This window comes from Grammomys surdaster, unplaced genomic scaffold (assembly GCF_004785775.1).
Source record: "Grammomys surdaster isolate TR1022 unplaced genomic scaffold, NIH_TR_1.0 219, whole genome shotgun sequence".
Taxonomy (NCBI): domain Eukaryota; kingdom Metazoa; phylum Chordata; class Mammalia; order Rodentia; family Muridae; genus Grammomys; species Grammomys surdaster.
Genome location: NW_021604664.1, coordinates 1699448 through 1726619, shown reverse-complemented (window position 1 = coordinate 1726619; position 27172 = coordinate 1699448). Strand labels below are relative to the sequence as shown.

Sequence of the window (27172 nt, the reverse complement as noted above, 5' to 3'; positions counted from 1 at the left end):
CTGTGTGTGTGTGTGTGTGTATACTTGTAGAAGTCAGTGTGTGTGTATATACTTGTAGAAGTCAGTGTGTGTATATGTGTATACTTGTAGAAGTCAGTGTGTGGTGTGTGTGTATGTTACAAGTCTCTTTGTGTGTGTGTATACTTGTAGAAGTCAGTGTGTGATGTATGTGTGTACATATGAAAGCCATATGGAAGAGGTTGATATTAAGTGTCTTCCTCAAATCCACCTTTAAAAAAAATGCTTGTTTGTTTTTTTTTTTTTTTTTTTAAAGATTTATTTATTTATTTTATGTGAGCTCACTGTCGCTGTCTTCAGACACACCAGAAGAGGGCATCAGATCCTATTACAGATGGTTGTGAGCCACCATGTGGTTGCTGGGAATTGAACTCAGGTCCTTTGGAAGAACAATCAGTGCTCTTAACCGCTGAGCCATCTCTCCAGCCCGCTTGTTTGTTTTTTTAGTGTAATGTGTGTGATGGTTTGTATAAGCTCTGCCCAGGGAGTAGCACTATTAGAAGGTGTGACCTTCTTGGAGTAGGTGTGGTGGGTGTGGGCTTTCTGCTAGCAGCCTTCAGATGAAAATGTAGAACTCTCAGCTCCTCTTGCACCATGCCTGCCTGGATGCTGCCATTTTCCTGCCTTGATGATAATGGACTGAACCTCTAAACCTGTAAGCCAGCCCCAATTAAATGTTGTCCTTATAAGAGCTGCCTTGGTCATAGTGTCTCTTTACAGTAGTAAAACTCTAACTAAGAGAATGTGTATGAGTATTTTGCTTGTACATAAGTCTGTGTACCACATGTGTGTCTGGTGCTTTCAGAAATTAGAAGGGGGGTTGGCTGCCCAGAACTGGAGTTTATGACATTGTGAGCCACCATGTTGATGCTAGACATCAAACCCAGATCCTCTGCAAACACAGTGGCTTCCTCCACCTTACTTTTGCAAACAGCATCTTTCTCTCAGACCAGAGCTCATAAATTTGTTTAGACTGGCCAGCCAGAGAGCCCCAGGACTCTTCCTGCCCCTGACTTCCTAGAGCTGGCATGGGCGTCCTTATCATACCTGCCTTCTTTTTTTTAAATACATGCACTATGTCTGTGTATTACATGTGTGCTCATGCATGCTGGTGCCCTCGGAGGACAGAAAAGGGCATTGGAGCCCCCGGGACTGTGACTGGAGTTACAGAAAGTTGTGGGCTGCCATGTGAGTGCTAGGACTTCAACTCTAGAAGAGAAGCCAATGCGCACTCTTAACCGCTGAGGCCGCTTCCCCCTGACCTGTTGTTTGGTCATTTGGTTGATTTTTTTTTTTTTTTTTTTTTTTGCTTTTGACATGAATCTTGGGGATACAGTTAAGTTCTCTTGCTTATGCAGCAAACACACTAACTAGCCCAACACTACCTTTTAGAATTTTGTTGTGGCAATGTCTCTTTTTTTTTTTTTTTTTTATTTATTTTATGTATGCGAATACACTGTTGCTGTCTTCACACTCCAGAAGACAGAATTTACAGATGGTTGTGAGCCACCATGTGGTTACTGGGAACTGAACTCAGGACCTTTGGAAGAGCAATCAGTGCTCTTAACCACTGAGCCATCTCTCCAGCTCCGCAATGTCTCTTTTTTAAGTACTAGTTTCTTTTCCAATTTGCTTCATAATAAACAACCTCAGGGCTGAGGATGTATGTAGGTTGAATGGTAGCTTAGCTTAGTAAACAAGGACACCCTGGACTTAGTTCCCAGAAGAAACAAGCACATGTCTATAATCCTAGCACTCTCAATGCAAAAGTAACAGGATCAGAAGTTCTAGGTTGCCAGGCGGTGGTGGTGTACGCCTTTAATCCCAGCATTCGGGAGGCAGAGGCAGGCGGATTTCTGAGTTCGAGGCCAGCCTGGTCTACAGGGTGAGTTCCAGGACAGCCAGGGCTACACAGAGAAACCCTGTCTCGAAAAACCAAAAAAAAAAAAAAAAAAAGAAATGAAGGAAGGAAGGAAGGAAGGAAGGAAGGAAGGAAGGAAGGAAGGAAAGAAAGAAAGAAAGAAAGAAAGAAAGAAAGAAAGAAAGATGATCACCTTCATCAAGTCCCTCCCATCCGTCTGTATTTGCCGTGCCGCATACTGATTGGGTGACTACTTTGAGGAAATTATCCAGGGTTAGGTGACTTGAGCCAGGTGTGGTGGAACACACCTTTAATCCCAGCACTCAGGAGGCAGCTGCTGGTGGGTCTCTGCAGTTAAGATCAGCCTTGTCCAAAGCACAACTGACTTCAAGTTGGAAGTACCATTGAGTCCATAAAACTCAGCAAATGGACAGCATCACTTGCTGAAATAAAAACAAAGACCTAATCCATTAAAGTCCATAGTCCTGAGAAAGACTTTGACTTCTGTAGTTCTGCATCTGGCTAACTGTTCTTGTTAAGTATATCAGCCCAGAATATGTTTTTTTTGTGTATGTGTGTGTAAAAGCTCATCCTGAGGAAGATTCAGTGCTACATTGGGATCTCGAACACCCAGTTAATAAAGACTTTTTATAGGCTTAAACCTATGTCTGAGCAGTCTTCCCTAGTGGATACCCCACATCAAAAAAAGATGACAAAGGAGACACCTGACCAACTCCAGAAAAAAAATGGTAGTTGTATCAGGGCCATAAATATCTTGATCATCCCATTCTTAGCAAATACCAGACAGTATACAAGAACCTCCTGTCTGAGACTAGCCTGGTTTTCCAGCTACACAATAAATTGGCATGGCTGGACATGTGACAACAGTTGCTGAGACAGCCATGTTACCACATCCCTGTGCTCATCTGAGACTATTTGATGCTCATGTGTGAGCATTCTCAAGACCTCTGTATAGGGTAATGAGATAGTTTTATCTTGTAGCTTAGGACTTATTAAGCTTAACCTGGAACTAACCCTGCATCTTGTTTGTTGTAGTCCTGTTGGAAGTCACCAAATTTAATGCAAGGGGATAGAGCCTACATCTTTTCTTTTTCTTCTGGGGAGGCTGAAGCAGACGGTATTGGTTTTAGGCCAGTCTAGGCTACAGACTAAAACCCTGACTCCAAAAAAGCAAAAAATGAGCTAGATGAAAATGAGAAAGATGGCTCAGTGCTTCAGAGGATTTGCTGCTCTTACAGAGGACCCAAAGTTGTTTCCTAGCACTGTGTTAGGAGGCTTACAACTAGCTCCAGGGAATTAGACACCCTTTTTGGCCTCTCTGAGCACCCACATGCAAGTATATATACATATAGAAAAATATAATTAAAAATAAAATCTTAAATTTAAAAAAGGGAGGTGGATGGAGAGCTGGCTTAGTAGTGGGGAGCATTTGCTGCTTTTTCAGAGGTCCTGGGTTCAATTCTTAGCATCTACGTGGCAACTCACAATAGTCTGTAATTTCAGCTCTAGAGAATGCAGTACCTGGCCTTCATGAACACCACACATAGAAACACATACATAGGGGACTAGAGAGATGGCATTGTTAAGAGCACTGACTGCTCTTCCAGAGGTCCTGAGTTCAATTCCCAGCAACCACATGGTATCTCACAACTACTTGTAATGGGATCCAACAGCCTCTAATGGTGTGTCTGAAGACAGCTACAGTGTACTCATATAAATAAATTAAAAACAAAAAAACCCACATACACACAATTTAACCTCTTTTAAAAGATAGGTATGGTGGATCATGTCTTTAATCTCAGCATTTGGGAGGCAAAGGCAAGCAGCTCTGAGTTCAAGGCTAGCCTGATGTACAGAGTGAGTTCTAGGACAGCCAGGGTTATTCAGAGAAACCCTGTCTCAAAAACAAATCTTTATTTAAAATTGGAGAGGTATGGAGGAGTGGTGGTGCACATGCCTTTAATCTCAGCACTTGGCAGGCTGAAGCAGTTCTGTTTTGTATAGAAAGTTTCAGGCCAGACAGGGCTACATAGTGAGACTTACCCCCTCTCCCCTAAAAAAGATGTGTGTGTAGGTTTAGATTGGTTTACATGATATAATCTGGGTAGTCACACAATGGCTTTATCATGCTGGAGAGGCAAAACTCCAGTAATTTGCTCAGTCCAAAATGTTGGATGCCTCAGCAGTCCCAGTCAGGTGCTGAAGTCCTGGAGGAGTCTTGGAGAGCTGCTGGTTCTAATGTGTCAGCGAGGTAATGCAATAATGACAGATGCACTTCCTGTGAGAGTGGGCTCCTTGTACCCGGGCTGTTACCAGAAGATGCCACTCACATTTAAGTTTCCACTTCAAATCTGATAAAGAAAATCCCTTAGAGGAGTGCCTAACGGTGTGTCAGTTAGTTGATTCTAGATCTACCCAGGTTGACTATCAAGATTAAGAATGACAGCCATGGAGTCTTAAGCATCCCTTGCCTCTCCTGCTTGAATCTTTTTTTTTTTTCCTTCTATGTGGAAAACAATAAAGGTCATACTTTCCCTTGCTCTTGACAAGTCTTAGTACTTTCCCAATGGTAGTGCCTCTTAGGAACCATGAGTACCAGATTAGAACACAAATGTCTGGGAATCAGAGGAAGCCTCTCACCTGAAATCAGAGTGCCTCACCAACAGTGAAATCTCACAGAATGATAGAGAGTTAGGGATAGAATCACCAGGAAAAGAGGGGACTAGCCAGGGTCTAGCAAAGGGAGCATGGAAAATGGGGTCAGTATTTCTAGATCATGAGAGTTAAAGCTGGGAGTTGCAAATGGCAACCCGGACCCGTCCTGTACAGAGGTCCAGTGTTACAGCTGTTAAAGCGGTTGAATAACAAAACACCTAAATTTGAAAGGCTCTTGATAGGAGCAGAGAAGAGACTGGACACAGGCAATTGTGCTGAAATGGATCCCAGAAGGAAATGGGTGGACTAGGATCAGAATAATGCTTATAACTGCTTAGGAGACCTAGAAGAAAATCCACTCAGGTCTGTCCTGTTCTTACTCAGCAGCCTCCAAACATCTCCTCTTTACTGAAACACTTTCCTGTTTGCCCATTTTTCACCCTGGGGCTGCTAATTGCTCTTCTCTTTCCAACTACTTTCCCTGAATCCTTCTTTAGCCGCCAGTTTGTTAGGCAAGGATATCATTTATGTCATTCCCTGGCTTTGACACCAGATTAATACAAAACAGAAACAGAAAGAAAAGGAATAAAACTGGTCTCAGGTTTTGGCACCAGAGAAATGAAAAATGAAAGGGACGGGTGGGACTTCGCCTAGGTATGCTGGAGAACTTTTACTGTAGATAGAAGGCAGACAGAGACATCTGGGAGAATCCAGAGTTGATAAAACCCTGAGCCATGTGAGGAGAGGGGAACCAGATGCAGCAGCCAGGAGGCCCAAAAGAGAGTGGGGGAACTAAGATGGCTGGGGAAGCCCAGCCCCTGAACTGGAGAAGTTCAGGGTAGGAGGTTTGGGGAATGCCAGCCAGGAAGACTCTGTAAAAGATAGGGACTGAGGGATGCTGGGAGAATCCCATGGCAAGGTCCACCTTAATATGTTAAGTAGGCGCCACAGCCTTGCATCTGGGTTTGAAACCTAATGTGTACCACCACACTCAGCCCAACACACCAAGTCCTCTCCTCCTTTTGTTAACCAGAATCAGATTAAGTTCTGGATCACATTCCCACCATCTAGCCCAGATTTCAATTATCTGCACAAAGGTTATTCTTTTATTTTAGCCCTTTAACTCCCCTAAATGTATGGGGTATCTAGGGCACCCAGGTTTTGCATGTCATGGCTTCTACCACAAAATGATTTGTATCTTCCATTGAGGAACTCTTTGCTAACTGTTCTGGTAACTGCCACTCCACTTTGTTTCCTCCATGTTTAACCAGTAAGCCCGGCCCCTGAGGCATCTCTGTCCTAGACAAGTACAAAGTGACAATACCATTGTTGCTCTGCTCTTATGGGTATAGATTCCCATTGATTTCTTTTCTTTCTTTCTTTCTTTCTTTCTTTCTTTCTTTCTTTCTTTCTTTCTTTCTTTCTTTTTTTTTTTTTTGTTTTTCGAGACAGGGTTTCTCTGTGTAGCCCTGGCTGTCCTGGAACTCACTCTGTAGACCAGGCTGGCCTCAAACTCAGAAATCCACCTGCCTCTGCTTCCCAAGGGCTGGGATTAAAGGTGTGAGTCACCACTGCCCGGCTCCCATTGATTTCTAAAGGACCAGCCACGAAGTAAAAAGTAGAAAATAATGGTAGGTTGAGACTCCATGTTAAAAATGGCCTCAGGACAGTCACATCAACTACCTAATACAAAGTGCTATATGTGTGTTTGTAGTTTAGGGGACCAGAACCTTGCTTGAACTAGGCAAGTGCTGTACTACTAAGCCACACCCCCTCCACGAAGACCATCTTCTAAGACAGTGCTGAATAGCTCATAAAATTTATTTAATACAGTACCAAATGGGGAAGAAAAAGCATGGCTTAAATTGGCTTTCACACCATAGTAAGATAGAACAATAAATTGTGAACATATGAATTTAAGACCTTTCTTCCGGGCTGCAGAGATGGCTCAGCAATTAAGAGCACTGACTGCTCTTCCTATAGGCCCTGAGTTCAATTCCCAGCAACCACATGGTGGCTTACAACCATCTGTAATGAGATTCAATGTCCTCTTCTGGTGTGTCTGAAGACAGCTACAGTGAACTCATACACATGAAATAAATAAATAAACCTTCTCTGAGTTCGAGGCCAGTCTGGTCAACAGAGTGCGTTCCAGGGATATGCCCTATCTTGGGGAAAATTGTGATTCAGAATCAGTCCCTCCTCTTTCCGCACCTCCTCGCTCTACGTCCCAAGTTTTGCAGGGGTCTCTTATTTCTGCCCTGAGCTCCCCCTACTCAGCACCGGTGTTATGGGCCGCTACTGCCCACCACATCTCAGGAAGGGACAAAGCACGATGGCCGTGGGGCATAGCTGGGGACCTACACTGCCTAAGCGCCGAGCATCTCTCATGGGTTCCCGGGGACCCACTTTCACTTATAGGTGAGCAGTCCTCACCCCTGAGCCCCAGAGTCTCAAGGATCCGGTGAGGGTATTAGACTAAAGCATACCTGCCGCACACTCCGTAGCTGGTCTGGGCCGGCCTTCTGAAGGGCAAGAGCAATGATTGGCCTGTTGTGACCAGGTGCTTGTGTTCAGGGAAGCAAATCTAGAAAAATGGGCGGATCCTTGTGGAGGAGGCGTGTCCTCATCCATGGGCGTGTCCTCTGGTCCGAGACCAGCCGTGGAGAAGGCGGGCCTTGGATCAGAAAGGGGCGGGTATTTGGGATGAGGGTGGGTCTTGGAGGCACTAGCTAGTATTCCGGCCCAGGCGGGTCCTGCGGCCTGGGTCTACCCTCTGTCGGGCGACCGAGGGGGGGGGGAGGGAAGGGAAGGGGAGGGGAGGGGAGAGGAGGGAAGGGGGCGGGCCTCGAAGCCACTGCCTTAGCAGGCGTCAGGTCCGCGGCGCGGGAGACCGCGGTATGGGGAGGGTGCAGCTCTTCGAGATCCGCCTGAGTCAGGGCCGCGTCGTCTACAGTCCTGGGGAGCCGCTGGCTGGGGCCGTGCACTTGCGCCTGGGAGCGCCACTGCCCTTCCGAGGTGGGCGCGGGGACCCCCTCGGGGGAGTGGGTAGACGTGTTCTTACCTGTGGTGGGGCGGGGCTCTCGGAAACCGTGCGGTCAGTGGGCTTTGCGACTGGATTCTCAGTCTCCAGGAAGCCCCGGGTTACGACGGAACCGCGGGCGCCAGGGACAGGCTGTTCTGGGAGGCTTACGGAGGGCAGGGCGGGGCAGGCAGCTCGGTGGCCCAGTCCTTCCGCATCTGTCCCGTCCTGTGCTCTCCGCCAAGGCTGCCAGAGTCTGTGCAAGGGCCTAAGTGCTTGTTCACTATGCCCAGGCAGCCCTGGCGGTAGAAGCATATAGGCCTTCAGTCTTCCCTTGTTCAGTTGTCCAAGGTCCGCTGCACTGTGCACCTGCTGGGCCCCCACCTGGAACCTAGTGTGCTTTTAGTCCTTTCTTTTCCTTGTCTCCAGGCTCCTATGCAGGACCTTCTTCAAAGACAGTTCTGGTTCAAGTGTGCAGGTTCTCAGCATAATCCACAGGGTACTTTCTTGCTTTCAGCTTAAAGATTGTAGTTGCTGGCAAGGGGCCCTATTCCACCGGGCAATCCCCTCGCTCCTGTCCTAAGGCCTTGTGGGAGCTGAGCTGAGTCCTCTGGTGATGCATAGATCTGAGACTCTGGGGCTGGGGATCAGGTTGCTGCTTTGCCATCGACAGGGCACTCTCAGGTGCAGCCTTTTTGGTGCTGGATCCACGAACAGGGGGCCCTGTGTGGGATTTGATGACTGAGCTCTCTGGGGTCAGATGGGTGCTGCTGTGGCCTCTGCCTGACACTGATTGCAAGACTATATGGATGTCCTTGCTTGGTGCTCTTTTATTTTTGTCTTCTGTGAGAACTGCCTGGCTGCATGGCCAAACCACAGTTGTCCACACACACTTCTGGTGTCTGCTGAGGACGCAGAGCTATCCTCCTCAGTCATCCTAGGCCCCAGGTGAACATCTGGACCTGGACCTGGTGTTGTCCAGGTCAAGAAGTAATCGGGAAGCTAGGCAGTGGTGGCACACACCTTTAATCCCAGCACTTGGAAGGCAAAGGCAGTCAGAATTTCTGAGTTCAAGGCCAGCCTGATCTACAAAGTGAGTTCCAGGACAGCCAGGGCTACACAGAGAAACCCTGTCTCAAAAAACAAACAAACAAACAAACAAACAAACAATAAAACAAATAATAAAACAGAAACAAAACAAAGAAGGCATCTGGATTGCAGGTACCTGTCAGGCCCTGATCTTATTGAGGCTTCTGGTCATAATCACATTACCTATCTTTCTGTAGAGTATGTGGTCTGGGTGAGAGCTGATAATTTTGTAGAGGCTTACAGAATGATAGGTCAGCTCCTCCTGGATCCAAGAAAGGTACAAGAAGTGTAAAGAAAACTCGACACTGGCTGAGGGGAACGTGGTACAGGGCACAGGCTTGTGGGTTTGAGGATACAACAGAGAGAGGTCCTAGTTAGAATTAGCCATTCAGTTTTTCTTTTCTGTTATTTTCTCCCGACAAGACATGAGGTAAACAGGCTAGGCTATTGCCAAATACAGTGTAAGGATGATCTGTAGCAGATAGAGAGTAAACCGACAGCTGACCTTCTAGGTCCAAGAGAGCCCAGAGGTTGGTCCCAACTGCCAAAGTGTCCAGGATCATGGGCTGGAGCTAGAAGGTGAATCATTTATATTGTTGGCAATTGAGATTGTGTGTGTGTGTGTGTGTGTGTGTGTGTGTGTGTGTGTGTCTGTGTCTATGTCTATGTGTCTGTGTGTGTCTGTGTGTAGGCCACTCTGGAACTTCCCCCAGTCCTGCTTGGGATGGAGATAAGCATGGTTCTTATATTTTCTCTCATTCAAAGGACACTTGTTGAATTTCTGCTAGGCCCAGTAGAAGAGCCCCTCACCCCCACTTCTTTATTGTCAACAAGTACAACCTTGGGATTGTCAGTTTTGCTCACTGGGTACTTGTCTAATGATTGACAATGATTCAAACCCATCTGAGAGGATGATAGCTGCCTCAGAGGTGATATGGAACACAGATGACCCAGGAGAGCAGCAGGGCCTACTGTATTTTTCTTATGGCTCTCTACTCCCCCTTTTTGGATAGATGGAGGTCTTTCTACTTGCTTTTCATCTTCTGAATCTTTTCAGATGCTGAGAATTTAATTTAGAGCATGCTTGATAAGTGCACTACTGAGTTAAACTCTCAGCCGCCTTCTTTTCTTGTTTTTTTTTTTTAAGTTTATTTTATTACTATTGTTGTTGTTTAGATACAGCATCTTTCTATGCTGCCCAAACTGACCTCAAACTTGCAGTCCTGATACAGGCTTCTGAGTGTTGATGCATGTATGCACCTCCACTCCTAGGTCTCCTTATTTTTCTTTTTTATATAAATTAGACTTATATTTTAGCATTTTATTTTATGAATGTACATGTTTTGTCTTCATATGTGTCTGTGCACTACTTGCTTGTGTGCCCTAGAGTACAGAAGAGGATATCAAGTGCTTTTGACCCGGATTAAGGGTTCTGGGTTCTGGGAATGGAATCTGGGTTTTCTGCAAGAGGAACAAGTGCACTTAATTCATAAGCTCTCTCTAATCCACTCAGTTTTTCATAATTCAGCTGTGTGTTCACAGGACCCTAAGAGGTAGCCACCCATGTTAGTCTGTGGTACAACTGGAGGCAGAACAACTGGGAGCAGAGATTTAATGGTAGATTATGTTAGCTGGTGAGGATGGTCAGGTTCAAGATCTTTGGAACTGGAAGAAGAATTGAAAGGTCTTCATTATTATGGTGCATGGTAAGAAACTTCTGGAAGATAGAAGCACCCATGAGGGAAGAAGGTGCCAGACATCTCTGTGGAACAAAACACACACTATGATTTTCTTTAGAAAACCAGGGCTGCTATGAGATGGAGCATACCTTTAATCCCAGTGCTCCCGAGGTAGGGACAGGTGGATCTCTGTGAGTTCAAGGCCAGCCTGCTTTACAGAGCTAGTTCCAGAATAGCTAGGGCTACTAGCTACAGAGAAACTTTGTCTCAAAAACAAAGCAAAAAAAAAAAAAAAAAAAAAAAAAAGGAAGGAAAGAAAGAAAAACTGAGCAGCCTCTAGTCTCCAGCAGTGAGCACTGCACCTTGAGGTGTGTATTGTTCTGTAGACTGCTACTTGATGCTCTGAAGTGGAGGATTTGCTAGAATACACTTGCCCTGGGTTCCTGGCTATGCTTCAGGAGATGAGCTTGAGAGGACCATGATTGCTTCCCAAATACTTTTGCATGAGAGTGGAGCGGTAGGACTATAGAGATATTACTGAGAAGCATCAGAACATTATTTAAAAAGAGCCATGTCCAGTGGCCTGCAGCAGCAGCAACAGAGAGACCACCTAGTATGCTCAGAAACTCCCTCATTTCTCAAGATTTATGTTCCTTATGTAGTGCATGGTTTTTCCTGCTCCAGTGATTTGAGAAGGTATATACCTGGCTGCTGGCATTGTCCTTGGCCAGTGAACATGGTTCTTGAGGAATTTTCTGGGAGAAATTTTACACCTAGATTGTGATGCTACTGAGAAGAAGCTCCAAATGTTTTCTTGGGGAAGCAGAGGACATACTGTTTGCAAGCCCCTTTCCTCAGTCATTTCTCACGAGAGTGATACAGAATGTGTTCACCTCAGGGGCTAGAAGATGTCCACACTGGCAGGGTCTTCCCAAGAGCCCTGTAGTATGGGAAATACCTGGCATTGGGAAGATCAGAGTTCGATCCCCCTACTCCCAGTTTGGATGTGGCTTGTTTTCCTGGAATCTAGTGGTCTCATGCTTCTTTGCCTGAACTCTAGGAGGTCCAAACCGAATACTTGATTGTTGTTCTAAGCAGTGCTGTGAGAGAATCCTGATGAAGCAGTGTAGGACTGGATACCCGATGGGTGTCCTGCCATATACAGGTGCAAACACAGAAGTTGGCTCTGTGTCACTGTTATGGCTTCTCCATCCTCTCCCCAACATAGGTCAGAGTACTTAGTGGTTGTCACTCTGACTAGTAAACATGTAAGACACCTGGGTTTCCCCTGGTTTCTAGTGTGGCTAGGTATTGGTTCCAATTGTCTATTGCTACAAAAAGTCATTCAAATATCAAACTATCCCTAAACTAAACAGCTAAACAACCTGTTTGCTATTGCACATACATTGAGTATGAAGAATTTGAATAGCACTTTGCCATTTACTGTAGGCACCCTCATAACACTGGCAGCATCTGGACTAAACTGAGCCCTCCAGACTTTTTGAATCTGATGTGGGGCCAGTCACCCTTAGGGAGATGTTCCCTTTGTGAAGCATCTTGAGCCCTCTAGCAGATCTTTGAACCTTCACTTACCCCTGTCATCTCAAGAACTGTTTCCTGGCTTATAGGTGCCAATAGTGTTCAGATTCCAGGGTGGGACTACTTGGTGATTTGACTTCAGAGGTCATGGCAGAAGTGTGTGTACTTTAAACCAGGTTGGAGGTTAGAATTGTAAGGTTGGGCTGACATGGAAGGTGACAGACAGACATTGGCATTTCCAAGGACAGAGAGTAGTACAGCAGGAATGAAGGCAGGACAGTCTCAAGAGTAGGAACAGGTGTTGGCAGCCATCAGGTAAGGGAGTGTGTTAACATGTTAGCATTCCCTCTAGGCTCCGCCCAACAGTTACCTAGCAACAGCCAGGTATGCCTGGCTTGCTATAAAAAGGACTGTTTGGCCTCTTTTCCCTCTCTCTGTTTCTTTTCTCCCTTTCTCTCTCTCTCTCTCCCCCCCCCCCCCCTCTATCCAGCCCCCCTCCTCCCTCCCCTCCCTCTCCTCCCGCTCCTCTCTCCCCTCCTTCTTCTCCCCCCCCACCTCTACTCCCCTCTCAACTCCCCTTCCCATGCCCCCAAATAAACTCTATTCTATACTAGACCTGTCCCATGGCTGGTCCCTCAGGGGGAAGGATGCCTCAGCCTGGGCCCCGCAGAGGCACCCCTTCCACCAGCACCATACCAAAGTTTACAAAACATATCAGAGGTGAACCTGTGGAGAGTGCACCTGTGGAGAGCTGTGTGGATTGAGGATGAGCCAAAGGATAAAGTTTATAGAATAGTTTGTGGATGTGCAACAGGATGCCTGGACTATATAATACAGGGAGACTATACATGAGGCAGGTGTAACTTCTAGGTGCTTGGAATTTTTTGTTCTTCCTGCTTGGTAGCTTTGTCACAAAGATGAAAAGAGTTTGAATAATCTTCCCCTCCTGTGACCCTGTCAAATAAGTCTGGGAAAAGGGCTAAAACCATGAGCCAACTCTACAGGGAGAAGGGTGTTGCTTCAGGGCGCCTCTCCTACATCTTGCCTGAGCCACCCCTCCTGTGACCAGTTTCAACTGTGCCCCTTCATTCAGCTGCAGCTACCTGACCACAGTAGGGCCAGGATGTATTTGTTAAACGGAGGAATATGAGCTCTGTCTCTAGTTGTTTCTGCTCTGGGTGCTCCCACTGGTGGGGGACCAACCAGCCTCCTGGGCACTACTGTTCAGGAAGTAAGTCAGGGTTTGCCTTCCAGGGCCACATTGTTGACTCGGTCAGACAGGTCTGACTGCATTCCCGCAGGGAGAGTGCTGGTGTTAGCTTTTCAGAGACTAAAGGGGCGTCTCCAGACTTAACTGACTTCATCTAGTGAAAAAAGGGTGGCTGGGTTTATAGGTCTGCCTAGTGGCTGAGGTCATCAGTCTGGGGGTAATCCAGGGATTATCTTGGAGAATATTGGCCTCCTGCCACCTCTTTCCTTGGCAGCCTGGTTCCCTGGGAGAACACCAAAATTGGGGATGGCCAGGAGGTATTCTTGGGAAGATGACCTGGCTGCTTGGCCATCATTGAGGCTCCTTGACCCATGGGTACTTCCAAACCTACGTGAAATCCTGTGCTGGGGACAGGGAGGTGCCTATGCCATCAGCTGGCATAGGCTTATGGCACCCTTCCCCTTACAGCTATCCGGGTGACCTGCATGGGTTCCTGTGGGGTCTCCAACAAGGCCAACGATGGGGCATGGGTGGTGGAGGAGAGCTACTTCAACAGCTCCCTGTCACTGGCTGACAAGGGTGAGTGTGGGAGCCAGCAGTGATCACAGGGGCAGCCCTTGACTGGAGGGGGTCAGCCTGTCCCTTCCCCTTCCAGCAACCATCTCTTGGATTCCCACTTTCTGGTTCTGGGTCTGGGTGGGCTCTGAAGCTTAATGTGACTGTCTCATCCCGTCCTCTGCTCTCAACCACCGTCCTGGGCTTTATTTTATTTAAAATTTGTATTTATTCATTTTTGAGACAGGGTTTCATGTAGCTCAGGCTGACCTTGAAATTACTATTTAACAGAGGATTTAACTTCTGATTTTCCTCCTTCCACCTCCCAGGGATGTGCTACCGTACGTATGTGGGTTGCATAGTCCCTGGAATTGAACTAAAACTTTGTGTGTGCTAAGCAAACACTCCACTAACTACATTTCCAGCCCTGCACTCTTGTTTGAACCAAGCCCTTGTGTGTAGCCTGTAGCTCCTGCTAGGGTCATGCTGCTTCAGTGCTGGAGACAGGTAGTATGGACTGGTGGGCTGCAGTGTCTACTTCTGGTCTGGCACTGTGGCCACTATGGAGTTTCTCTGGTTTGCTCCCTCCTCCTTCTTGTCTCTGTAGGAAATCTGCCGGCTGGAGAACACAGCTTCCCTTTTCAGTTTCTGCTTCCTGGTGAGTGGAAAGCTTGCGAGTACAGCCTCCTTGAAATGGTGAGACCTACAAGAGGGAGGTGCTGGGTTCCAGCCAATCCCTATTATTCCTGCAGCCACAGCACCCACATCTTTTGAGGGACCCTTTGGGAAGATTGTACACCAGGTGAGGGCATCCATCGACACTGCACGTTTTTCCAAGGATCACAAGTGTAGCCTCGTGTTCTACATCCTGAGCCCTTTGAACCTGAACAGCATCCCAGATATCGAGGTAAGGATGGAACAGAGGCTTCCTTGGTTGCCTTCAACTTTCTTGGGCCAGGCAGCCAGGCCCTGTCTTAAGCTGGTTGCTGGTGTCTGGAGCAGCCTGAGGGTCTTGTCTGTGTTCGCTTAATAAATTCTTCTCCCTTTTCCCTTCAAGCAACCCAATGTGGCCTCCACTACCAAGAAGTTCTCCTATAAGCTAGTGAAGACTGGCAGTGTGCTTCTCACAGCTAGCACTGACCTTCGTGGCTATGTGGTGGGACAGGTGCTTCGGCTGCAGGCTGACATTGAGAATCAGTCAGGCAAGGACACCAGCCCTGTAGTGGCCAGCTTGCTACAGGTTAGAACCATTTGGATCCCTGAGCCTGTCCCTTTCCCATGGGGCAGAAGGGGTGTGTGCTGGACCTGCCCAGGCTCACAGTCAAGTCTTTTCTCAGAAGGTATCCTATAAGGCCAAGCGCTGGATCTATGACGTGCGGACCATTGCAGAGGTGGAGGGTACAGGTGTCAAGGCCTGGAGGCGTGCTCAGTGGCAGGAACAGATCCTAGTGCCTGCCCTGCCCCAGTCAGCCCTGCCTGGCTGCAGCCTTATCCACATCGACTATTACCTTCAGGTTTGGTGTTGCCCAGGGCTGGGTGGCCTGAGGCTAGGTGGCCTTGGCCTGACTCCTCAATACCTACATTTTTTCCAGGTCTCCATGAAGGCACCCGAGGCCACCGTGACTCTCCCACTGTTTGTTGGCAATATTGCTGTGAACCAAACCCCACTGAGCCCCTGTCCAGGCCCAGGATCTTCTCCTGGGACCTTGTCCCCAGTGGTGCCCTCTGCACCACCCCAGGAAGAGGCTGTGGCTAGTGGCCCTCACTTCTCAGACCCAGTTGCCCTGTCCACCAAGAGCCATTCTCAGCAGCAGCCACTGTCTGCTCCGCTGGGTTCTGTGTCTGTCACCACCATTGAGCCCTGTGTTCAGGTTGGAAGCCCTGCTAGGCATTCTCTGCACCCTCCCTTGTGCATCTCTATAGGTGCCACTGTCCCTTACTTTGCAGAAGGCTCTGGGGGGCCGGTACCCACCACCAGTGCCTTGATCCTCCCTCCAGAGTACAGCTCATGGGGCTACCCTTACGGTGAGTGGAAATGACGGGAACAGGGGTGGGAAAATGAGGGTGCCCTGAGCCCTTTGTAGATTCTCCTTTCTTCCCACAGAGGCTCCACCATCCTATGAGCAGAGCTGTGGTGCTGGTGGTACAGACCTTGGCCTGATCCCAGGGTGTTGACCCTGGTGTGCTAACTCATGCCACCTTGTTGAGTGGTTCTGGCCTTTGCCCTGGTATGGGATGCCCAGGGCCTCGTGCCTTTCCTCTCTACCTGGCCCAGCTACTCAGGACCTGCAGCTGTTGGGACGACCCCTTGTGGACCAGCCACTCCTGGCTCCTCTGGATTTAATTAGTCCTCTTCTTGAGAGGTTGGTAGGGCAGCAGAGATCTGGGACCTGGAGAGACTGCATAAATAAAGCGCTTTATTTGTAGAGTTGGGCAAGTGGCTGGCCTTCTCGCCCTACCATCTGGCCTCAAGATAGCCCGGCTGTAAAAGCTCCACCCTGAAGACTGAGACCCTGCAAGCTCCTCATTTGACTCCCACCTCTGAAAGATACTCCTCCCCCTCAGAGCTCTTTCCCTTACCACATCCTGTAGGATGCATCCTTGGGCTTTTCCTCTGACCCTGCCCAATCCTACCTCAAGTTCTACTTCAAGCCTATCCTCACTTTGTTGGTGCCCCACCTCTGGGCTCCTCTACAGTCTCTGAGAGTGCAGCCTGAGTAGTGCTGTACTGCCCACTCCTGTCCTCTTTCTTTCTAAATAGTGCTTAAGGATGTTCCTGGCATTTTTTGGGACACACTCTGGCTTGCATTCCAAACTATTGCTCTAGGAACCCACTTGGTAGAACCTTTTACTCTTGGGCATGAGGTTACTGTCGGCTCTGAGCATTGTGCCTCTCCTTATTTACCACTGCTGACACACAAGACCTTAGGACCATGATCTAGGGCCCCAGAATAAGAATGAAAGACAACAGCTCCCTGGAACAGCATTTCAGAAGCACTCTGCAGTCCCCTTGATCTCCAAGACAGCCCTGTTGTCCTTCACATGTAGACATGTAGTGTGTACACTGGAAGTGGTTACTGTGGAATTGGTTAAATTCTATCTCTTATAGGGGAGAGCCTCTTGCTAGACACGGTGGCCATCTTGCCCATGAAATCAACTAGTTCACAGACTTGTAGAGAACAAGATGCACTAGAGAACAGAATGCTGGCGTACATAATCAGTATCCCCAAGTTGTGCTTTCCATGCTGAGCCTTAGGCATCTGTCTGGTTTCCACATCACTTAGCCTGCTAGGTTGACACTCTAGTGTCAGAAGGCCAGAAGTGGGGGAGATCTTTTGGAACACGTCATTGTCTACCCCTTGAAACATACCTTTTACATACCTGCTCACACTTGATTCTGTGGATCAGAAGGGTCCTGGAGAAAAGGAGCAAGTAGGCCACAGATCTCCACATACTTCTGGAAGTTGTGAAAGGAAAGCTTGGGTCTGAATCCCGCCTTGCCTCAGGCTGCCTGTAAACATTTAACTGCCTTACTTTGGCTCGCTCACTTAGACAATAGGAACGGGAGTGGGCTTGTCTCTCAGAACTGGGCTCAGTGTGGACACACTTCACCTGCTTAGAGCAAGAGGGCTAGGTAGATAGTGGGGCTGTGGCTGACTCAAGTGTGGGCATCGAAAGGCCTGTAACTTCCCAACAGTTTCTGTCATACCATATTTGCCTGGTAAAAGATCTCCACTTGGGTTTCAACCTCTTCACTTAAGTATTTGTTCTTTTGTATTCTGTTTGTGCCAGAGGGTATTGTTGTGGGCAGTGCAACACAGAAAACAGTGGTCATACACAGTTTATCACGAGAGTATGGGGAACCTGACATGGTGGCATGCACCTTTATTTACAGCACTTGGAGACAGAGGCAGGTAAATCTGAGTTTGAGGCCAGCCTGGTCTACAGGATGAGACCCTGTCTTAAAACAAAACACCTGGGCTGGAGAGATGGCTCAGCAGTTAAGAGCACTGACTGTTCTTCCAGAGGTCCTGAGTTCAATTCCCAGCAACCACATGGTGGCTCACAACCATCTATAATGGGATCCAGTGCCCTATTCTGGTGTGTCTGAAGGCAGCCACAGTACTCATATAAATAAAATAAATATTAAAAAAAGCCAACAACCCCAAAACACCTAAAATAAATGAGAGAGAAAGAGAGAGACATGGAGTGGGGCTGCAGAGAAAAAGACATCAAGGATAATAGATGAAAATGGATAGGAGGAAGTGGAAGACTTTGCTGAGGCAGTGATATTTAAGGCACAAAGGCTAGGAAAGGAGCAAGTTATGTAGATAGCTGGAACAAAGGTCTCTGGGAAAAGATACAGGAGGCTCCATCCTCGCAGTGAGATGAAGAGGTGGGTTAGGGGAAGATGGTTCTGTTTGGGTTATGGATTGCAGAAGACTGTGCATCACCATTTCCCATGATCTCCAGAAAGGCTGTTTGCCAGTCCATCATAAAAGCCTTAACAACAGTTTAGTTGTCCTAAAGCATGCTTAGATCCCAGTGGGGACTGTCCATTTCCTCCTCTGTGTAAGAACCCACAGTGGCCAACTTAGCAGAGCCATTTTCCAGAGTCTGTTTCCTGGTGATACTGAGTCTAGACTGGTCAGAAAAACTCAAGACTGCCTTAATTTTTGTCAGTGAGACCTCACTTTAGCTTCTCTTTGGAGTCTCAGATTGGAAAGACATAGAGTTCATAGAGATCAAGCGGCCTAAGATAGTTCATGTGGCCCTAGGTTTTCAGTCTAGTCAAAGTTACTTGGTCTGTAGGAAAGGCTTTGCCTTGAACACAGGAAGCTTGTGTCTGGCAGACCTTGGGGTAACCATGGAGAGTACACCTCCTAACTGGAGCCCTCCATGCTAACTGGGGTCAGTATCTCTCCATTTAGGAACCTCCAGAATCAGAGTGAGCTTTCTTATCAGTGCACAAGTTCCAGTCAGCCGGACAGTGGTGACACATGCCTTTAATCCCAGCACTTGGGAGGCAGAGGCAGGCAGATTTCTGAGTTCGAGGCCAGCCTGGTCTACAGAGTGAGTTCCAGGACAGCCAGGGCTACACAGAGAAACCCTGTCTCGAAAAACCAAAGAAAAACAAAACAAGCAAACAAAAAAACAAGTTCCAGTCAGACAAACCCTCCTACCCAGAGCTTCCAGTTTGTATTCTCATTAATAGGGGTGAGGAGGCGGTGAGGGGACTGGCAAGCTGGGACATTTCTCCCTGTTGGGATAGCTCCCTTTTGTGGAGGCAGATATGCTATTTAGGAGATTACCTTTCTTCCGTTGGATCATCTTCCCAACGGAATCCCCTCTGTGTACCCTCTCAAACCTGTAGATACATCTTTCCTAAACAAAATGTTCCCTACGAAGTTGGGACATGCCCCTTAGTAGGATTCTTCCAACTGTGACATTTTTCCTAACTAGGGATGCTTTCCCTCCAGGACCTTTCTCATATTACAGCACCATCCTTTACTAGTGTACCCCACAAGCAGAGCAACTCCATCCCTAGGCCCCTTATTGAGGCATCTCCCAGGATACAACTCATGTTGACTGCTTTTTGGGAAAACCAAGGAAATAAAAATGTGTCTGTGATTGGAGGTTAAGACTCAAAGCTTTATCAAGGTACCGGTGGTGCACGCCTTTAATCCCTTGGAAGGCAGAGCCAGGTAGATCTCTGAGTTCAAGGCTAGCCTGGTGGACAGATGGAGTTCCAGGATAGCTGGAGCTGCACAAAGAAACCCTGTCTGAAATGGAAACACTTAAAGGCCTTGTGTTGGTTGCACAAGGCAAGTTTCTCTGACTAGCCTGCTAGAAGCCAGTTTAGACACAAGGCAGGTTTCTCTGACTAGCCTGCTAGAAAGCAGTTTAGAACAAGAAGATATGGTAGTCTCTTTTCATCCACAAGGAGTGTTTTCTAAGGCCCTGCTGTGGATGTCCAAAAACTGCACATAATGGAGAACTCTGTATACATTTTATTTATAGGTATGATAAAGATTTACAAATTCAACACAGGGAGAGTTTAGTACTACTAATAACAGTGTATCATGTATGAGACTAATTGTAATAAAATTACATGGATTATGGTCTTCTTTACTGGGACTTGAGATGCTACAATGACAAAGTGAAGTCATGGCATAAGATGAATGGCATAGGCACTGTGACGCTGCTTAGTACTGGTTGACAATGTCTGGATCCTCAGTTGTTGCATCATGACTTCTAAGATTTGATGCTGGTAGCAGATGATACAAGTGAGTAAAGAGTCTCAGTAGAGCATCCCCCCTCCCGCCCCCCAGACCCATGAGGGGAAACTTTTGGAGAAAAAAACATTGTAATTGAAAGTCCTCTGTCTTAACATTTTTAAATCATTGTAGTGTTGTAGCAGAAAATAGACTTTTAGTGACTGTACAGGTAAAAAATTTAATTTTATAAAACGTTTAGCTTTGTCAGGTGTGGTGGGGCTTACTTTTATTCCTTCACAAAATGGAGGCAGGAAGAACACTGAAAGTTTGAGACTATCCATACTTTGCAATGAGACCCTGCTTCAAGAATAAAACAAGCTGTCCATGGTAGTGTTTGCCGGTAGGATTTGCTGATGGAGGCAGAGGCAGGAGGAACACTTGCGCTCAAGGGCAACCTGGGCTACACATGGGGTCTGGAAAGATGACTCACTTGTTAAGAGCATTGGCTGCTTTTCCAGAGGACCAGATTCAATTCCCAGCACTGACATGGAAGCTCACAACTATCTGTAACTCCAGTTCTAGGGAACCTAACACCCTCACACAAAACATAAATGTAGACCAACACACATGAAAATTAATCATTAGAAATGAATAAAACAAAAAATGCTGAAATAAATAGAAATTTTAAATCAGCCTCTAATGTTGAGACCTGTAATCAATTTCAACTACAAGAGAGGCTGAGATATAAAGATAGCATCCAGGCCAGCTTCACAGAGATCCTGCCAGATAGAAAGGAAAACAATGGAAAAGGATTGAGGTTGCAGTTCAATGATAGACTGCTAGCCGAGCATGTGACGTCTTGGGCTTATCTCTTTATATCATTTGCCTCCTCCTCCTCCTCCTCCTCTTCCTCCTTCTCCTCCTCCTCCTCCTTCTTCTTTTTGGTTTTTCGAGACAGGGTTTCTCTGTGTAGCCCTGGCTGTCCTGGAGCTCACTCTGTAGACCAGGCTGGCCCCGAACTCAGAAATCCGCCTACCTCTGCCTCCCAAGTGCTGGGATTAAAGGCGTGTGCCACCACTACCCGGTTTGTTGTTGTTGTTAACGAGTCTATGTAGCTCAGGGACCTAGTGCTGGGATTAGAGGTGTATGCCACTGTGTTTGGCGTACTGGTGACTTTATTACTGTATTCCATCTTAGAAACATATCCCATAATTTGTCCTTTAATATTTTTGAAATTTGAAACATTCTGGCAACCTTTATTCATGCATGCATTCCTGCCTCTGCTTCAGTTTCTTCTTCATCTTCCCCAGATGATGGAAGTTCTCTAAGCACTTTCACTTTATTCCCTTTTTTCAAGTCTGCTTGAGATGTGGCAACTTCAATTGTATAAGCAACCTCTCCAACACACACACACACACACACACACACACACACACACACACAGAGAGAGAGAGAGAGAGAGAGAGAGAGAGAGACCCCTCTCCATATATCCTCCTCTCACTTGCAATAAAATGGCATGTTATCTCCTCTTTTTTAAGGTACCACCTTTCAGAAGTCTTCATATAGCCTCAATGCTTCTGACAGAATGTGTGCTCATCACTGAATCACATTTGTTTCAAACTCTTTATCTACAAATCTAACTCCTTCCCATCTTAGCACTTATGCCCTGTGGCCAGAACTTTTTCAGTGTGAAGTTCGACAACAGAACTAGCATAGATTTCTTTCACAATTTCATCAGAAGTGAGTTTTTTTTTTTAAGGTTTATTTATTTTATGTATATGAGTACACTGTTGTCTTCAGCCACACTAGAAGAGGGCATCGGATCCCATTACAGATGGTTGTGAGCCACCATGTGGTTGCTGGGAATTGAACTCAGGTCTTCTGGCAGAGCAGTCAGTGCTCTTAACCACTGAGCCATCTCTCCAGCCCCGGAAGTGAGTTCTTAGCGTTCTTCTCTTGGCTACTCCATTGTTAAGACTTATTTATTGAAATCTCCTGCCTTTTCGCTTAAAGGGAGCGCTTTATGGTTTTCTAGCGTTTTGGAAAGTCTCATCACCTTCCTTACACTTTGGGGCCACTATTAAATAGAGTAAGTGTTGTCAGGACTCAAGTTAGTAGTGTAGAAACCCAGTGGGCTATTGACAGTCAACAAGCCAGTTGTAGCGTGTAGTGTAAACAAGTGGTACAAAAGGGTGGTCAGCCAGCACCTAGCGGAACCAAGAAGAAACTCGGTTTTCTCAGCTAACTCAGAACGGCGCCTAACTTGAAACGTAGGGCTAGCTTATGTCTGAAACTTTCCAAGTAATATTGGTGGACTGCAGGTAAATGAGAGGGAGCGAAACCGAGGTAACGGGAAACAGAGCAGCTCCTATTGGTGAACTCTCAGTTCCAGGAGCACAGGTTGAGTTTCAGCGCGCAGGCGCCACCTGGCCTCGCCTCCAGACGCAGGCGCCGCACGGCCGGGTCCCGGTGCGCAGCCGCGGGTACTCACGCAGGCGCAGGAGTGGCCGGCCAGCCCCGCCCCGGCCCTAGGCCGCGAGGCGCGGGCGGGGCGATGGCGCGCGGGAGGGGCGGGGCCACGCTGCGGGCCCGGGCCATGGCCGCCGCGGATGCAGAGGTGAGGTGCGGGGCTGGCTGTCGGCGCTGGGGCGCAGGCCACGGTCATGATGGCAACAGCCGCGGCGAGGGGACAGGAACCCAAGTGAACCGCGAGCTGGGTGGGGCCGCGCGCCCCCGCTGCCTCGGGCCGGGTGGCGCCGAGGCCCCAGCGTCCGGCCCGCGCTCCACCGGCGCGCTTTGTGCACGGCGGGCCCGAGCAGCGGCGGCGGCGGCAGCAGCGCGGCAGACGGTAGGAGGCCGCGGCTCCGCATCCCACAGCTCAGAGCTTGACTGCGGTCGGGTCGGAGCCGGGGTGGTGGAGACAAAAGGCAAAGTGGAGCGGGCCAACTTGTGCGCGGCGGAGGTGAGGCGGGCCTGCGCCTGCTGCCCCGCGCCGTGACCTTTCACTCGCCGCGAGAGCGTGGCACCATCTTTAAGGAAAAGTTGGCCGGTCCCGCGCGTCTCCCGCGCACAAAGCCGCTGCAGCAGGGTGATCACGGGCAGCACGCTCGACAGAGGAATGTCTGCGGATCCAAGTTTATTCACCGATGGCACTAAAGCGGCTGGGGACGGCGAATTAGCGGTCTTTTGTTCGCGTGGTGGCCTTCCCTCTGCTCTTTCTGCGGGATAGTTTGCTTCCTGGTTTTTGCGGCGTAAAGGTTATGCCCAGGCGAGAGGGACCGCTGTCTTCCCGCAGATGGGAAAGGCCGGCGGGAGCCCGGGGTCCTGAGGACGCACTAGTGTTGTGTTCGTAGGGCCGAAGTACGGGGCCGGTTTGGAAGAAAGTATATCCTTATAGTTTTCCTCCAAAATTAGCCGCGGGAATAGTTAGCTTTTGGGTCTTCCAGACCTCAGAAAGTGAAGGTGTATTGAAAAGCTGGCACATACGGTGCATAGGCTTAGCAGTACATTTTACCTCATAATGTATGGTCGTTGCGTTTCTTTCTTTTTTCTTTCTCGCCTTTTTGAGGGGTATTCATGTAAGTGAATGGCTAGTTTTCAGATCTAATGGAAGGAGGATTTCTTGAGTACTCACAACGTTCAAGAACTGACTTAGGCATCAAGAACACAAATGTATATGAGATAATCTAAGTCATTTCCAGGAGTGTAAGGAAGGAGATACATGGTGATTCTCAATCATTTATCGAGCACTTGTGTTTCGGATGTTGTTTAAACCCCTCAGAGAAGTTACCCCATACAGTTTTTATAATGACTCCTGTAGCCATGACTCCTGTAGACAGTATTGTTATTTCCTATTTAGCAGATGAAGACAATAAGACTGCAGAGGTTAAGTAAGTTGATCAGTTGTAGGCCTGGCCATTTTTCTTTGCTTTTTAAAGACTTATTTATGTATACAAGTGCTCTATTTGCATGCATGGCAGAAGAGGGCATCCAATTCTATTTAAGATGGTTGTGAGCCAGTGTGTAGTTGCTGGGAATTGAACTCAGGACCTTTGGAAGAGTAGCCAGTGTTTTTAACCGCTGAGCTTTTTTTTTTTTTTTTTTTTTTTAAATAGTTTTTCGAGACAGGGTTTCTCTGTAGCCCTGGCTGTCCTGGAACTCACTCTGTAGACCAGGCTGGCCTCGAACTCAGAAATCCACCTGCCTCTGCCTCCCAAGTGCTGGGATTAAAGGCGCGCACCACCGCTTGCTGAGCTATTTTTCTAGCCTCCAGCTTTGCCATTTTTCACTGCTAAACACATAGTTGGTGTTTATACTGATTGAGGAAGCTGAGTGTGGTAGGGCATGCTTGTTATCCTAGCACTTGGGAGGCTGAGACAGGAGGATTGCATGTTCAAAGCTAGCCCAGTCTTAGTTTATTGGTTTTTTCGAGACAGGGTTTCTCTGTGGAGCCCTGGCTGTCCTGGAACTCACTCTGTAGACCAGGCTAGCCTCGAACTCTCGAACTCAGAGATCCGCCTGCCTCTGCCTCCCAAGTGCTGGGATTAAAGGCGTGCGCCACCACCGCCCGGCCCAGTCTTAGTTTATTTCACATCTGCTCCTCTCACCCTCAGAAAAAGGTGAGTGTCAGTGGCCTCCAGTGTCTTTGATTTTACAGGCAAATTACATAGGTTGTGTGTGGGGTGAGCTTGTGCTTGCTCCCAGCCCTGCTGTAGGCATTTTGTGCATATTGTGTGTAAACATGACAGTAGTCTTACCAAGTAGGTTTGCAGATGAGGCAACTGACACAACCCAGGATTACAAAGGGTTTGATGTGTTAGAAGACATAGGGTCTGTGTCTGTAGAGTCCATGGCTGCTAAACCATGTGTGACACCTGTGTGGATTTATGATTTTAAGTGTTTATCCTGGAAGTACATGACAGGGTGAGGGGCCTTTGTTTGTAATGCAATACTGTGGAATTGGATCAGCATGGGTTCATCCTCACTGAATCTTGAAATAGTTATTGGTTAGGGTTCACAAATTGTGGGATGATTAACCCAGTAGAGCTGACACTTGAGAACCTTACCTAAATGTGTATTTATGTGTGTGTCACAATTGTATCTCTGTCTTCCCTCTACCCCAGCTCCCAACACCTTTTCACATTGAGAACTACTTAGGTAGTGGAGAGGTTTGTTAGTATATCTCCTATTCTCTGTTGTGTAGATTGGTGTGGGCTCCTCCACTTCTTGGATTTAAATGTATGCCCCAGTCACAGGATCAAACTGGTGTCTGAGGCATAGGGCTTTTGTCTCAACAAAAATGTTCTCTTCCAGCAGCAGGAGGAGGGCCTTCCAAAACAAAGTCTGTACTTAATAGCGTGGCTAATATGCATCTTTTTATTAAGATTAAAATAATTACTTAATTTTATGTGCGTGAATGTTTGGCCTTTATGTATAATGTTATGTGCATGAATGTTTTATATTCTGTATTTCCGTGTCAGGTGGCAGTGGAGGCAGTGGAACAGTGGAACTGTAGTTAGGGTGGTTATGAACTGTCAAGTAGGTGTTGGGAGTTGAACCCCTAGGCCTCTGAAACAGCAAAAAGGCTCTAACTTCTGAGTTATCTCTCCCAACCCCTATGTTTGCTTTTTTTTTTTTTTTTTTTTTTTTTTGGAGATAGGTCCCAGGCTGACTTCTGATTTCTAGGCCTCTAATACTGGCCTTGAAATCCTGATCTTCTTGGGGTCACCAGTGTGTATTACCATGCCTGATGCCTGGTTTTGTTTTTCTTCCTTTAATATTACATTTTAATTGGGTGTGGAAGTACATAATGATGATTTTAGCACATGGAAGCTGAAGCAGGAAGATCATAACCTGGGGTACAGTATTAGAATTTGTCTCAAAGAGTAAAAGCATTCAGATGTGGTGGGTCACTCTTCCAAGTCCTGGCACTCAGGAGGCAGTGGCAGGCAGATTTCTAAGTTCAAGGCCAGCCTGGTCTTTAGAGGGGGTTCTAGGACAGCCAGAATTATACAAAGAAAAACTGTCCTGCAAACAAAAGTAAACCAACCACCACCAAAAATGAAGCATCAACCTCCAAAACTAAAATCTTTTTGTTTTTTAGAGTATTTACACATATAATTTAAAAAGTCATGGCTAAGAGACATTACTGGAAGCTCTTTAGTCTACAAAGGCAGCAGCAACTTGATGTATGTTTCTGAATATATGCTGGTTATGTCTTTATTCACCAGCTGTAGGGATTATCTGTGTGCTTCCAGTATTAGAAAGTGAGCATTTGACTCTTCTTTTTTGTTGTTTGTTTGTTTTTTGAGACAGGGTTTCTCTGTGTAGCCCTGGCTATCCTGGGACTCACTCTGTAGACCAGGCTGCCTGCCTCTGCCTCCCAAGTGCTGAGATTAAAGGCTTGCGCCACCACTGCATGGCGCATTTAACTCTTACACTCTGTGTTCACCTGCTAGCTGGAATGGACATTTTCTTGGCCTGGTGTGCAGCATTGTCTTTGGAATTTGGCCTGCCTTTCTTGCTCTCTCACACTTTCTCTATTCCTTCAGGATGAAATATATTTTCTAGTAGTTGCTTATATAGACAGCAGAACTGAGGCTGTAGCTCAATTGATAGGGTGCTGGTCTAGATGCATGCCTGTGATCCCAGCACTCTTGTGGTAGAGACAGGGAGATCAGTTTAGGTCATCCTCAGCAATGTCAAAAGTTCAAGGCATTTGAGATGGGACTCTGTCTCAAAACAAGCAAGCAAACAGACAAAAAACTCAAAAAAAAAAAAAAACTAAAAATAAGTCTTAATGGTATGAACCTTTGGAATGTCTAAAAATATAGACATACTTAGTTCACCACTCTCACACTTGAAGAAAAAATCTGATTAAATATGAAATGTCTGGAAGTCAGTTTGAAGGTGTGTGTGTGTGTGTGTGTGTTTAAATGTATGTCCAGGATCAGCGAGGACTTGAGACCAGTATGGTTCTAAGGCTTTTGTCTCAAAGAAATGTCCCAAATACTTAGGAAGAACTTTACTACTGAGCTGCATCCTGACCTTCTGAAAGTCATTATTCTATTGTTGTAGTTTGACGCCCCCCTACCCCTCTCACTCCCAGTGCTCTGGAGATCAAACCTAGGGTTATAAGCTCTCCTGATGCCAGGCATTTTCTCTGCCACTCAACTCTAGACCCAGACTGTATTTGATTTTTAAGTCATTACTATTATTTTTTTTCCCTTGAGACAGGGTTTTTCTGCTTATCACTGGCTGTCCTGGAACTCACTTTGTAGACCAGGCTGGCCTTGAACTCAGAGA

At 47.1% G+C, this 27172-nt stretch overlaps 2 protein-coding genes across 7 annotated transcripts in view; both read left to right on the top strand.

The window, feature by feature from the left end:
* Nucleotides 1–7419: 7419 nt before the first annotated feature.
* Arrdc1 (arrestin domain containing 1) lies at nt 7420–16081 on the top strand. Of its 2 annotated transcripts, XM_028772946.1 has the most exons (8): nt 7420–7573; nt 13563–13673; nt 14257–14307; nt 14402–14556; nt 14707–14889; nt 14987–15163; nt 15242–15674; nt 15754–16081. In XM_028772946.1, exons 1-8 carry the CDS (start codon nt 7456–7458, stop codon nt 15822–15824), a joined length of 1299 nt encoding a protein of 432 aa, XP_028628779.1. In that variant the 5' UTR covers nt 7420–7455; the 3' UTR covers nt 15825–16081. The 2 variants fall into 2 exon arrangements, with proteins under 2 accessions (XP_028628779.1, XP_028628780.1); XM_028772947.1 differs by lacking the exon at nt 13563–13673 and having other exon boundaries at nt 7422–7573.
* A 6365-nt stretch (nt 16082–22446) lies between these two features.
* Nucleotides 22447–27172, top strand: part of Ehmt1 (euchromatic histone lysine methyltransferase 1) — a 134817-nt gene continuing 130091 nt past the window's right edge. For 4 of the 5 annotated variants that reach the window (XM_028772803.1, XM_028772800.1, XM_028772802.1 and 1 more), the window contains exon 1: nt 22448–22484. In XM_028772803.1, the coding sequence (XP_028628636.1) occupies nt 22464–22484 (21 nt within the window). In that variant the 5' untranslated portion in view covers nt 22448–22463. Of the gene's footprint in view, nt 22485–27172 lie in introns of all 5 variants that reach the window. The other variant, XM_028772798.1, reaches the window with a different exon arrangement.

Bases quoted from the DNA above. Each gene is read 5' to 3' on its own strand.
- Arrdc1 (XM_028772946.1), top strand. From the start codon at position 7,456: ATGGGGAGGGTGCAGCTCTTCGAGATCCGCCTGAGTCAGGGCCGCGTC. The intron at 15,164-15,241 runs GTTTGGTGTTGC...CATTTTTTCCAG, and splicing joins ACATCGACTATTACCTTCAG to GTCTCCATGAAGGCACCCGA. The intron at 15,675-15,753 runs GTGAGTGGAAAT...TTCTTCCCACAG, and splicing joins CTCATGGGGCTACCCTTACG to AGGCTCCACCATCCTATGAG.